The 13991-nt window shown below is 53.1% G+C and overlaps 1 protein-coding gene across 6 annotated transcripts in view; it reads left to right on the top strand.

Annotated features, from left to right (window-relative positions):
* The window catches only part of NRG2 (neuregulin 2), a 187061-nt gene that overhangs the window by 149699 nt on the left and 23371 nt on the right, over positions 1 to 13991 (top strand). For all 6 annotated transcript variants that reach the window (XM_019661989.1, XM_019661981.1, XM_019662005.1 and 3 more), the window contains 2 exons: positions 4367 to 4485; positions 12895 to 13015. In XM_019661989.1, coding sequence (XP_019517534.1) covers positions 4367 to 4485; positions 12895 to 13015 — 240 coding nt within the window. The remainder of the gene's footprint in view (positions 1 to 4366; positions 4486 to 12894; positions 13016 to 13991) is intronic.

Raw genomic sequence — 13991 nt, 5'->3', positions numbered from 1 at the left:
CACACACACACTATCCCGAAAAAGTTCTCCAAGGCCCAGCTTAGATGTCATATCGTCCAGGACACCTTCCTGAGCTCTCCTCGTCTCCTGTCATGGTGCCTTAGATACAGTTCCATTGCATTGTTGCAGGGGCTGTCTCTCTTCCTAGCATGAGAGAGCCTCAAAGTCTGCCCCTCACCCACACGGCCTCTCCCCTGTATGTCCTAGCAGAGGAGATCCACATTCGTGTTGAATTCATGAGAATCTTGCAGGGTTCCTCTCCTGGTTACAGGGTGACACTAGGGCTGGGCAGGTCGCTCTTTGGGTTGACCTAGCTTTTGAGCAATTTAGTGTCCTGGCAAGCCTCAGTTTCATCTGACAAATGGGCCACCCAGTTCAGAAATGGGGCCTGGTCAGGTCTTCCCCTCCTGAGTATCAGGAACCTCTAAAAGCCTGAAATGTGCCTCTGTCCCCTTCCTGTCAGGGCCCTGTCCTACCTGCTGCCTCTCTGAAACGTCCTTGCTCCACCCATCCTGCCTCTAGGCTCCCAGCAGTGAGTGAATGGGGTGGAGGGGTAGACCATGATATAGAACTGCCGATTCCCCTGTTGTGACTCAGAGAGAGCTGCCACCTCCACACACGCTTCACCTGGCATGGGAGCCAGGGCGGGGCAGGGGTCTCCTTCCTGGCAGCACCCTCCTTCCTTCTGCCCTCAGTGCAGCTTGCTCTCTGGCCCTCCTAGCGTGTCTTCTGCCCAGGCCACACTCTGTCCTGACATTGTTCTTGGCCTGCAGAGACCCCCCTCCCGGCAGGTGCTGTCTGTCTCAGGATCCGCTGCCCAAGGTGTCTCACCCAAGCCTACCCGTGCCAGAAGAAAACTGGCCCCCCAAGCCCTGGGCACAGGGCCCTCCCCAGCAGGACCGCGTGTTCCCTTATTTATGAGGGGCAGGCTGGAACAGGCCCCTCAGGCAGAGGGAGGTAGGCACTGAGGAAAATGTGAGGACGAGTGGAGGACGTGGCCGCCCAGATCCCGTCCCTGCCAGCAGAAAACTGGCTGAGGAAGGAGGGGAGGGGCACCCATGGGCGGGGCATCCATTGCAAGGGCAGGCCTGGGTCAGCATGGCGAGGGGGCACCCAGCCTGCCAGGAGGTGTAGTGTGTGTGTTGTCCCAATCCCCCTCCGCTCCTTCAGGCCAGAGAGACCCATAGAGCCCCACCCTTCAGCTCCGACCCCAGGGCCTCTTAGGCCAGTCTGGGGCCCACCCCGCTAGAACTGGCACTATCATTACACAGCTGGTACAGGTAGGGGTCATTGTTTCTGTCCCCTTGCCTCTTTCTGGTTCCTCAAAGAGGAGGGGCTCTCGCTGAGCTCTGTGCCTCCTTTCCCCAAGCCTCACACGCTTTCACGGGGGAAGCCTTCCTTCCAGTTCTAGCTTTTATCCTCTAGAGATCTGTGGACATAGCTCTGCCTGGTCCTGCTACATACTCGTATGATGTCATGTAAGGGAAGATCCTTTGAATTCAGCTATGAGTGACAAGGAGGTTCTTGCTCTGTGTCCCCTCTCCCTTGACCCCGTGACCCTCGGGTGACCCCCTATTCTGCCTGTCTAGTGTCAGGGAAGAACTGGTGGCCAGGAAGCAAGAGGAGCCTAGTTCTGGGGCAGCTGGGTTTTGTGGCATCTGATTAGGCTGGAGCCAGGAAGGAGATGCTGTCTTAGCCAGAGGGGCCTCCGAGGTTCTGTTTAATGAAGGGAACAAACTTGAACTGACAGAAGAGGGTTACAGGCAGACACCAGGCCAAGGAGACACAGACCAGCTTGAGCCGGGAAGGATGGGGGTGGGGGAGGAGTCAGGCAGCTGTCACCATAGCATCCGCAAGGACATCGCCACAGCAACAGGGCCTACTGACAAGACAGCCTCATGGACCCTTGTTCAGGCAATCTTGGCATGAGGAGGTCTGGGAAGAGGTCCACTCCTAGAGTCAGAGGTGGAGCCCAGGAGACAGGGGCCCAAAGCACAGCCCCGGTACAGATGTGGTTCAGCTTGCCATCCCCTCCGCCCTGTGCCCAGCATGTCTGCTCACCTCCCCTGTCCTCCTTCCCCCATCGGCTTCCTGGCTCTATTCTGTATCTCTGGGCTCAGAGCAGTGGGAGCTGTGCTACCCTACCTCCTGTTCCACCTCCCCTCCAACCCACTGCACATATTCTGGGAATCTGGTGTTTTAATTCAGTACTAAAAAGAGGAGGAGATTACATCATAGAATGAAATTTTCGTGCAACTTCTTGTTCCCCCCTGGGGACCAGCCTAGGATCCCCTGGCTTTATCCAGAGCTCTGACCGGCCCCTGGAGAATACTGAGGCAGAGTGAGCAGTGGGATGTGTGACCAGACCCTATAGAGCCAGGCACCCTGGACCAGGTGCAGGGAGACTCTGGAAAGGAAAGAGAGGTTTGGCAGGGTCTTCAGAAAAGAGAACCAAGGCCAGGTGACCTGGAGTCACACACAGCACTGGAGTCCCTGCCCAGGCCTGGCCCCACAGCTCTTGGCATGCAGGCACTGGGTGCAGAGCCCTCCACAGAGGGGGCTAGCCCCAGAGTCAGGCTCCGGGAGACAGTCCATGAGCTGCTGAAGGGCCTATGACCTCACCAACTTTAGTTCTTCCTTGTTCACCTCTGCCTTTGCCTTGCTAGTACCCTTGGACAAGTTCAAAAGCCCATCTAGAACTGTTTTCCCGTCTGTACTGTTCTGTCCATCTCCAGATTAGCTGTGAAGGTCAAGTCAGGGCACAAGAATTGGATCTTTTTGTTCCCTGAGGTATCCAAGCTCCCAGCACTCAGAAGGCGCCTAGTAAACATTTACTGAATGAATGAATGAATGAAGTGAAAGCCCTTTGAAGAAGCCACAGAGAGCTAATGTGAAGTCAGGGGAAAGCCACAGATTGGGACTGGGAGGCAGGGGACAGTTGCCATGGGAACCTGTTACACTAGGCCCTCCCAGGTACCTGAGAATACGCCTTGCTTATCTAGAGTGACAGGCTGCCACTTTTTTTTTCTTTTCTTTCTTAAGAAATGTAGGGTAGGGCCAGCCGAGTGGCGCGGTGGTTAAGAGCTGGCTTGGGACGCCAGAGGGCCCCGGTTCGGCTCCCACATATGAGGGTCAGTGACACTGCCCTCTACAGCTAAGATGCTGAACAACAGCTCAACCTGGAGCTGGGCTGCCATGAGTCGCTGGCATCGGCATAGGCTGCAGCCCCTGCTGCAGTGGGTTGCCATGGGCTACCGTGTGTAGCTAGCAGCCAGCGTGAGCGGCCAAGCAGCCGCCATGAGCAGCCGTCCAGAAGCCGGCTACTGATCTGCCTCGCCCGGGAAGAGCGCAATGATGGTGCCAACTTGGGCCAGTGAAGCAACGTCCTCCACAACTAGACTGAAGAACAAAACGACAGCAACTTGTCTGTTCCCCTTCCCCCAATTCCCCAGCGCTGTTCCCATCCCCCAATTCCCCAATAAAAATCTTTAAAAAGAAAACAAAAAAAGAAATGTAGGGTATTTTATGTAGTTCTTACACATTGTCTATGAAAGTGTTTCCCTGCAAAGAGGAGAGTATTGTTGTGTCATCACAACAGGGGAAAGTGGGATATAAGGTCATCGACCTGGATAACAGTATGCACCTTGCATGTTAGCAAAAGCGAAGCTAATAGCTTATAAAAAAAAAACCATGAACTATGTAAAATAAAGTGATTTTCATATACATCTTAATTTAAAATAATTAATGCATCAAATCCCTGTTTAAGACTTTAACCTGAATATCCAGTTAAAGAGTCCAGACTAGTTACAGTTACCATGGCTCTTCCCCACATGTAACACACACACTATTGAAAATAGTTTTAAAACCTTCAGATTCTTAAATCTATATTAGTGAGATATTTTTCCAGAAATCATCTCAATAAACTTCTAAGAGAAGGCTGAGGTAGCTGGTGAGCCAGTGGCTGACCTGTTGGGAGTGTGGGGAAGGACACTGGGACTGGGGGAGGGGCACTGAAAGAAGAGGAGGGAGGTGGCCATGTGACTTCCTAAGGGACCCTGCTTTCCTCCCCCAGAAAAACAGCTACAAATAAGGCCCAGCCCTGGAAAAGTAGATGTGAGGTTTCCTAGATTTAGAACATGTGTGTAGCCCCTAGCCCCGCCCTGTGTTCTCCTCAGTGCCCAGGTCCCCCTCCAGCTCCAGGGACTCGGTGTTCCACCTGGACCCCAGACTCTACTTCCTGTCCACCCTGCACAGCCACTGTGGCTCTGCAGGGAGAGATGACTGCTGGGGGACGTGACGGCTGGGAGCCACAGCTGGCCTGGGCCCTGGCTCACGCCTCTCCCCCTCTTATTCCCTCCCTAACCAGAAAGAACTCACGACTACAGTTCAACAAGGTGAAGGTGGAGGACGCTGGGGAGTATGTCTGCGAGGCTGAGAACATACTGGGGAAGGACACAGCCCGAGGCCGGCTCAACGTCAACAGTGGTAGGTGGTCCCCCAACAAAGGGAGGGGTCCTACAGTGGTTCAGCGGGGCGGGCCAGTTGCCCCCAGCCCTGGGGAGGCCGGCACATGATCCATCTTGCACTTGACTCTCCTCCCTCCTGCTGCTGCCATATCAAGCCCCGAGATCTGGGCCGATTCAGAGAAATGCAGTTGAAGCATAAATGTTTAGCTTTGTTATCTGGGCCTGGAAGAGCCGCCAGCTCTCATTTTAAATACCCTAAAAACTAAATATTTTGAAATCAAGAGGTGGGTGGGGGGGAGGATATTTTTAGAAGGCAATTATGGGAGGCTGCGCTGCCAGGAGCTGGGCTCCGGGGAGAGACAGGCCCGGGATGTGTGTGCAAGCTGACTGCCTCTTGCCTGTTGCTTTGCTGGGCACTCCAGTGCAGGCAGCTGTCTCCACAGGGCCATGGGGGAGGCTCTGGTGCCTTTGACCCTGGGGACAGCCTCTGTTTAGGGATGGCAGGCCTCTTCCCCTCACACGTTGTTGTCCTTTCCCTTGAAAACTCGTGAGGTCAGCAACTCCAGGCACCCTTAGCGTTCCCTCCCCACGGGGGCAGCGCCAGCTTGGAGGCTGCCTCCTGCTGGGCCGTCCTCTCTGGCCCTGGTTGTTTCTCTTGCCTGGGGAGTCAGCAGAACTGCCTGTCCTCAGGCTGTACCTCTCTACTCTAGCAAACCCCACAGATCTCTTCCCTCCTGCTGACACCCACAGACTGAGCATACCGTTTGGCTCCTTGGTTATTTGGGTTCACTTCCAAGTCCTGCCCCATCACAGAGTCGAATCCTGTATTTGCCCTTGCCCACCTGTATTTCCACCATACAGCCTTCTAGACCTCTCTAAACCCAGCATTGTTTAAGGAGAACGTGGAACATCTGCTGTCCTGAGCCCCGGAAAACCCAGCTGAGACCCTGTCTGTCCTGTATTGTAAGGAATCCCCTGCTCTCCCAGCCTCTCAGGGTCCTCTTGTCTCCCCGTCCACAGTATCTGATAGGTCCTGGTCAGGCTTCTTTCTGGATCTTTCTCACACCCGTCCTTTCCATTATTTCATTCCAACCCCACCTCAGGAGCAACCTTGGCCCAGGTTTCATCCCTACTTACCTGAACCAGAGCAAAGGCCTTTTAAGACACTTTCACCCTGCCATGTGTCCATTCCAAGAAACCACAGAACAAAGACTTTAACCCACAGCCCAGCTCTCGAGGAAAGGTCCAAATGACTGCAGCCAGCCGTTATATCCCATGCATATTCTTCCTTTCATGCCATCTTGCCTAAGCAGCCTTCGTCCTTGATCACTCCAACTTGCTGCAGTGCCTTGCCCAGCTCGGGCCTCATTCCTGGGCCACTTCTTGTATATCCTGGGCCATGATCGTGTATATCTTTTAAATTCTAGCCTTCGGTGATTCTTCAACTCTCATGCCATTGTTGAGCTTTCTCTGCGGTGTGACCTGTGGAACTATGAGGCCAGGAGTGGGGAAAGTGGGACGATGCCCTCTCCCCAGAAGTTATAATAATGGCTACTATTACTAACAGTGTGCCCTGCACCAGGCTCCCCATTACCTCTTGAGCCCTTACTCAAGGCCACGATGTATTTTATAGATTATGAGACTGAAGCTCAGAGAGGTTAAATATTCTGCCCAAAGTCAAACAGCGTGTTACTGATAGAGCTATACAACATAAGAATACTTGGCAAACATGAGACCATGTGCTGTATGGGGCCTGTTTACCACTCTGGCCTCAGGGCCTAGCATACTGCCTAGCTCATAGCAGGCACCTGGGAAATATTGTATAATAGGACTTAGAACCTGCTCCAAGGCCTTTAACTGACTCCCACATGCCTCAGGCTGGGCATGGTTGCTGTCGAGGTACGTGGGCCCCCTGCTCCTCCCAACCTGCCCCAAACTTGGGAAAATGGGCCCACCGGGAGTCTAGCACCTGCTACCTCAGCCAGAGTAGGCAGACATTCTCAGGTCCACTTTGGATTTGAGGTCTCCTGTTTTATTATTCAAGACTTTCTTGATTAGAACTGACAAGAACACAATTTAAAACTACCTGAAGGAATGTACTTATTGGTTTATAAAACCGAGACGTCCAGAGGTAGAACTGGCCCTAGCCATGACAGTCCAAGAATTCAGAGCAGGGCTGAGGGTGCCCTCTCCGACTGTGTGTTGGCCTCATTCTCTCCTACTGGAAAACAGGCTTCTCCCGTGTTTGGGGGATGGATTGGGAAGAGGAGGCCATGGCCTCAGACAGGTCCAGGTTTATACCATCCCAGCTCACCACCCAAAGAGATAGCTTTGTTTCTGTGTCCATTCATACAATCACAAGGATGGATTCCAACTGCCCCTGCTTGGGTGATGTGCCCCACTCGGCCTAGCCACTGTGCTCAGGAGGATGGGATGCCATCCTTGCCAGGCCTGTGAGTGTGCAGAGAGGGTATTGAGAAGCAGAGTATTGTGAGTGTGGCCCTGCCAGAACTATGGGGTGAGGGCACTTCCCCAGAGGCACACTGTTAGCAGAGGATGAGGGAAGGGCTGCCATGCGGAAAACCACAGTAGTGCCCTCTCGCTGTTACAGGGCTTGGGCCCTGAGGCTGGGAGCTGTTGTGAGACCCCGCAGAGAAGCTGCAAGCCACCCCACACATAGGCTCCTATCAGCCCTTAGCCACTCACATTCTGATCAGTTAGGGAACCAGACAGTGGAGCTTTGGGCTGGTCCTGAGAGCTTCCCACAGGGCTCCTTGCCTTTCGTCCCTCCAGCCTGGCAAAAGAGTGGCAGGGCAGAGTGGTGGAAAGAGTCCAGAGCCTGTGTCCCAGCTCTGTGGTGCAACCCTGGGCGAGTTACTCCACCTCCTTAGCCTGAGGTTTTCCTGTCTGAAGCTAGATGATCTCTAAGCCCCTTCCATTCTGCTCATGGAGAAACCTCTGCGATTCTGAGTTTGATGTTGAGGCTGACATCCTGTGCACCTAACCTCTACCACCACATGCGCGCGCACACACACACCACCACCACCACCACACCACCACATCACACCATACCACACCTCTTCTGTTGCCCTGTTTAGTCCATGGCAAGCCAGAGCCTACCCTTGATGTGGGGAGGTGAACAGGGCCATTGCAGGGGACATTTTCCCAGGCAGAGGTAGATGCCCAGGCTCCCTGTTTCCCCGTGGAACCCAGAATACCTGCAGCTCCCGCACGCCAGGGAGGGAGATGGAAGGCCAGTAGTGGGCAGCTGTGCCTGCCCGCCTCTGATTCATCCCAAGGTGGGTTGGCTTGGCCGACCTGGGCCCCAGGGAAGCCAGGGCTACTGGTGTGGGAGGCCACACAGTGGCCGCTCAAGGGACACAGCGGTGGCTCTTTCTTGGCTGCCTTCCATAGCTCTGTTCCGGTGAAGCTCGATTCTCTTTCCCCAAATCACAGCACAGCCTTCTTGCAGTCACAGCTCTGCCAGCTCACAAGAGGCTGCATTCCTGAGTTGGCTGGGATGGGGATGAGTCGGCAAGAAGTTTGTGGTGCTTTTAACAAAACAATCCACTTGGCCCAACCCACTTTTGAGTTAGAGAAACTAGCTGCCTCATCCCAGGTGGAAGAGAACTTAGAAATGTCCCCGGTGGCTGTACCAGTTTGAGGATGTCGGGCTGGGCCTGGTTTTACCCAGAGGGCAGGCAGGTTTGATCTGGGATGTCACAGGACCATGGAAGCCCTGGAGAGGCTTCTGGGGCTGTCCCTTACCTTAAAAAGGCTAGCTGTTTAATCACACACACACACACAGGCACACACATATGCATGCACACACACGCATGTGTTTTCACTCACGTATGCAGCAAGGCTATACTCAGCAAGACCCTGTTCTGAGCTCTGCGGAGTCACTGTCTGTGCTTCCAGAAGATAAAACCTGAACTCAAAGCATCTGCCTGTTCTAACACATTGAAGAGGAAGGATAGGCAACTTTACCAATGGGAAAGGGGGCATTTGGGCAGGTGGGAGGGGAGACTTGGCGGATGAAGAGACACTTGATCTGGGCCTTGTAAGATAAGCAAAGGTTTCTCCATGAGCAAAGGAGAAAAGCAGTCGCAGCAGCTGGCAGCAGGGAGAGCATCTCAGCAGCACCCGCCCCTCTCCTGGCCTGTTCTCTCTTCAGGGCCTTGATAAACTCACTCACACCAAGACAATAATGGCTGATGAAGGCTTCCTGGGTTTACCCTGCTTAGGCATTTTTTAAATCAATTTTTTGAGGTCTCATTTACATGCCATAAAAACTCACCCTTTTAAAAGTATATAACTCAGTAGGTTTTAGTATATTCACAAAGTTGGATAACCTTCACCAATAATTCTCAAACATTTTCATCACCTCAGAAAGAAACCCCATACCCATTAGCAGTCATTCCCCGTTTCTTCCTCCCCCTAGCCCTTGGCAACCACTAATCTACTTTCTGCCTCTATAGATTTATCTATACTTTTTTCTTTTTTTTTTTACAGTTCTATAGAAATATCTTTTTTTTAATTAGTTTTAGGTGTACAACACAGTGCAATAGTTATACTTTTTACCCCTCAAAGTGACAACTCCCCTCCCCCAATCCACCACCCCACTCCCGAGATTTACCTATTCTTGATATTTTATATAAATAGAATCATACAATATGTGGCCTTTTGTGACTAGTTTCTTCCACTTAATATAATGTTTCTAGGTTCTTTCACCCATGTTGTAGCATGTATCAGTATTTCATTCCTTTTTATAGCTGAACAATATTCCATGCTATGGATATGCCACATTTTGTTTATCCATTCAGCAGTTTGGGTTGTTGGGTCACCTGAGTTGTTTCCACATTTGGGCTGTTATGAATAATGCTGTTATGTCATTCATGTACAAGTTTTTGTGAGAACATGTTTTCAGTTCTCTTGGGTCTATACCAAGGAGAGGAATTGCTGGGCCCCATGGTTACTCTATGTTTCAAGGAACCTCCAGACTCTGTTCCAAAGTGTCTGTGTCATTTTACATTCCCACCAGCAATGTATGACGGTTCCAATTTCTCCTCATCTTCACCACCACTTTTTTTACTATCCATCTTTTTTATTATAGCCTTCTGAGTGGGTATGAAGTGATATCTCACTGTGGTTTTAATTTTCATTTTCCTAGTGACCTCCAGGAATATCTGCATTTAATAAGAGATAATGCATTAATCTTTAGAAAAGATATCACCATCAGCCAAGGTCAGGGGTGAACAAGATAGACACGGCTCCTGCCCAAATGGGGCTTACATTCTAGAGGAGGAGCTAAGCTTTAAACAGCTAGTAATTGCACAAGTAGCCATTTAATTATGTTAGAATAAGTACTATAAGTACACGTATGTGAAGCTAAGAGGAGTAAGGAAGAGCTTGAACAGCCTCTCTGGAACACTGATATTTGGAAAGTCCTGGACAGGAAGCTACCTGGCTTGTTAGACGAGCTGGACTAAGCCAGTGTAGTCTGAATTTACTGCAAGAGAGGGACAGGACACGAAGCGGGAGAGGTGGGGAGGCCCAGATTAGACCTGGGAAAAGTTGGGAGACTCTATTCTGAGTGCAAATCGAAGCCATTGGCGGGTTTTGGTAATGGAAGTGATTAATCAATTTATATATTTTAAAGACCACTTTGGCAGCTGTGCAGCAAAAAGGTTAGAGATAAAGGAAAGAGTGAGGGCAGAAAAACCAGTGAGGAGGCGATTGTGGTCATGCACAAAAGAGACCATGGCGGCCTGGGCTGGGCAGGCGAGAGTGAGACATGGACAGAAGAGATAGAAAGGCAGCCCTCTGTGACAGATGGCTGGGTGAACAAAGGAGGACGAGACTCAAAGATGCCCTCTAGGTCTTAGATTTGTGGCGTGCAGTCACTGGTGACCACGACTAGAGGAGCACGTGGCTGGGCAGGTGATAGGCAGCTGAGTTGGGGTTTGCAAGGAGCCATCGCAGTGGAGGTATCAAGGGAGCAGCCAGACTCTCCGACTTGGAGTCCAAATGTCATCTTCACTTCCCCAAACCCGGGAGAACACAGTGAGGAAACATGGATATGCTGACGAGGTGGTGGAGATGTGTTGCCTGGGAGCCCACTTGTGCTAGAACAGTGTGAATATACACCTTCAGTGTGGAGATCTCCCTGATGTGAGCCTTCGCCACCAGCAGAGTTAGGCTGTAGTGACTTGGGAAGGCCCTGCTATCGCAGGGGGTGGCCTAAGGTACTTCTTTCTGAGGTGGAAAGGCCTGTGGCCATTTCCTCCCACACCCTCTGTGACTGGCTCCCCCACTGGCTTCCCTTTTTGCCTTTCATGGGGCCCCTAGTCCCCATGACAACACAGTTCTGGCAGCCCAAGCCAGTGCATCCCAGCTGTGGCCCTGTGTTCCTCCAGGAGCTGTCTTCTGCCTCCCAAGGCCTCGATGAGCACAGACACGCATGGGTACAGGCCCAAATTTGCAGCTGTGCTCCCTGCCACCACCCTCGCTGCTGTCTGCTGCTCACTTCACACTGCAGTGGGCAGGCTTTGCCACCCATGACTGCAGTGGAAGCCAAGCTGGGCCTGGCAGGTCCAGGCCAAGATTTCTCTGGCTTAGCCAAGGCTCCACATCAGGTTCACATTCATCTGCTATGTCAAGCCTTGGTGTTGACGTGTTCTTCCACAAGGGACTGGGTGGCTGGCAAGAGTGCTCAGCCAGGCATCAGGAGTTCTGAGGCCTCATCACAACACACATCGTGACTCTGGAAAGGCACTCCCAGGTCTCTTTCCTCACTCCCCCTTGGCAGTGTAACCAAAGGGCAGGACAACCTCTAGGGTCCTCCCAGCAGTGGGGTTTTATAACTCACAGGCGTGGTCACCTCGACTGTTTCTCTTCTCTGCCCCTTTCTTAGTTCCCTGGGTCTCACTGACCCACAAGTGGGACGGAGACCATCAGGAGGCCCCCTCTCCCAGACAGCGTGTGGGTCCCAGCTGGGTGTGGGGTTGCGTGTAGGCAGGAGACCTCAGCGGGGATAGGGTTCAAGGATGCCAGGCCAGCAGCAGGCATGATGTGGAGGGGAAGGTGGGAGCTGGCCCTGCCCGCTGAGTTTTATCAGCATGCTCCTCAGACATATACAGAGGCAGAGCTGTGTATACACTCCCAGTCCCCACGCTCCATCTGTCTCCACACATGTCTAAACACTGAGGGCGCCGAGTGCCTGCCCTCCTCCTCCTCCTCTCACCCCCAATTTTTGCTGCGGGTGGTAAAGACTCAATACCCCTGAGGAGACAGGACCAGCCCAGGTAGGATGGATCACCTCAGTCAGGAGGCCGCTGCTAAGTGGGAGTGAGAGCCTTAGAGCCCCAGAGGCTGAGAGGGGAGCAGGAACCCCTTTCTGGCTGCCCAATCTGGATACACAGCCTAGGGGGTTAGCTTACACATGAAAACTAACATTTAAGGCAAGAATTTTCACTTGAAGCCAGCTTTTCTGGATGCCAACCCATGGGGGAGCAGAGCTTTAGTTGTTTTCACTTACCAAATGAAGGTGATCGATCAGATGTGCAGTCCCGGTTAGCAGCCTTAAAGCCCAATCTTGCTGTCACCTAGTTTTTACATCCCAGCTGTCCCCCAGCCTGTTCCCTCTCCAGCAACCCGAAGCCCAGGGATTATAGCCTGGTCTGTCCAAGGCCTGGAGGTTCCCTACAGAGGTAACAGCTAACTAGGTGGGGGATTGAGGGGGCTGCCTAGAGAGGGCAGACATGAAGACCCTGGATGCCTATGGAGATAGGCTTAGTGGCCTTTGTAGCATTCCTGGGAGGCTTGACTCCCCCTCCCCCACACACACACAAAGGGGGAAGAGATGGAAGCTAGGGTTCTCCCCACATTTCCTTAGATCTTAGAAAATGACAGTGTCCAAAAGGTGCCATTCCCCTCAAAGCCCAGCTCCCTTCCAGCCACCCCCAGGCCCGCTGTGGGAGCTCCAGCAGTGTGGATGGATGTGGGTGTCCCCCCCCCTGCACCCCTGTGACTTTGTTCCCCATGTAAAATGTGGCATCTCATCCACCTGCAGTGGAGCCCCCAAGAAGGCAGGCAGGGAAGGGGAGAGGTGAGCCTCATTCCAGTAGAGGGAGCAGTTTGTGCTAGCCTCTCACCCTCTCCAAACACAGAAAATCTTCCTGGCCTTTGGAAGTTTGTCCAGAGCGAGGGTGCAGGTGGTACTGGGCAAATGGTCAGAGCTCACGGTGGCTTCCCCTTTGCCTTGTTGATGACTGGGAGGGACCACCAGACCGTCCCTCCCCAGCCATCCCTGCAGCCTCTGATCTTCGAGCTTTGAGATGGGCCCTGAAGGGCCATGAAGGAGCTGATTCCTGGAGCCCAGAGATGGTCTCAGTGGGTTACTGGCCCATGTCTCTCATACTTCCAGTGAGCACCACTCTGTCATCCTGGTCGGGACACGCCCGGAAGTGCAACGAGACTGCCAAGTCCTATTGTGTCAATGGAGGCGTCTGCTACTACATCGAGGGCATCAACCAGCTCTCCTGCAAGTAAGTGGCCAGTGGGAGGTGGGCCTGGGGGCAGGAGCAGGGTGAGAGAGGCTGGGGCAGAAACGGAGGGCTCTAGGAAAAGCAGGCTTCAAGCCACTGACAAGGGGTGAGATAGGGAGGTTCACCCCACTTCGTGGAATATAGGAAGATGTAAGCTCTCAAGGGCTCAGGGCTTCTATAGTCCCAGTTTTCCAGGCCCCTATCCACCCCATCTCCCAATGTCCACCCTTTCACCAACACCGTTTAGAGAGATGGGGGTGCCAGTCTATGACCTGGGCATTGGGTTTGTTTCTCTCTCTCTCTCTCTCTCTCTCTCTCTCTCTCTCTCTCTCTCTCTCTCTCTCTCTCCCGCACGTGCACACACACACACCCGCCTCAAGCTCACAGCAACTCCCCAAACTTTGTTCTGATGGACATTTTCCAGGGTGTGTCTTCCCTATAAGTGAGGAGCCTGGCAGAGTCAAACAGAACACAAGTCCCAGAGCCCTTGGTAGCTGAGCGTCTGCTCTTGGAGCTTTGAGGGGAGATGAGGGCTCTGCCCCCAGTGCTCGCCTCAGAACCAGCAGGACCCCAGTGTCCAGATATGCTCCGGGTGCTTCCTGTGCTACTTCAGTTCCTATCCCCAGCTTTGTGGGGCGAAAGGACACCAGCAGGGACACCACTCTGGGTGTGGCCCAATGGGGGAGGTCAGGGTTGAGGAAAAGCTTAAGTTGGGGCTTCTTTGCCTCCCCAAGGGCCAGCGCCTACTCTCCAGCCAGGCAGGGCTGCCACAGCAGAACCTCCCAGGAGCTTAGAACCACCTGCTCCGCTTGGCAAACAGGACAGGTGGGAGCATGGTCATCAAGGAGGGCTTCGTCAGACCCAGCTAGATCTTCTGGGCAGCGTGGCCCACAATGCCCGCTTGACAAATTCTCGGGTGGGTGAACGAGGAGGGGGAGGGGGCACTTGGTGAAGCCAGCGCAGGTTCTGGCTGGAT

The sequence above is a fragment of the Hipposideros armiger genome, unplaced genomic scaffold (assembly GCF_001890085.2).
Source record: "Hipposideros armiger isolate ML-2016 unplaced genomic scaffold, ASM189008v1 scaffold_11, whole genome shotgun sequence".
NCBI classification, from domain to species: domain Eukaryota; kingdom Metazoa; phylum Chordata; class Mammalia; order Chiroptera; family Hipposideridae; genus Hipposideros; species Hipposideros armiger.
The sequence above is the reverse complement of the archived record's forward strand: the minus strand, read 5'-3'. Positions and strand labels throughout refer to the sequence as shown.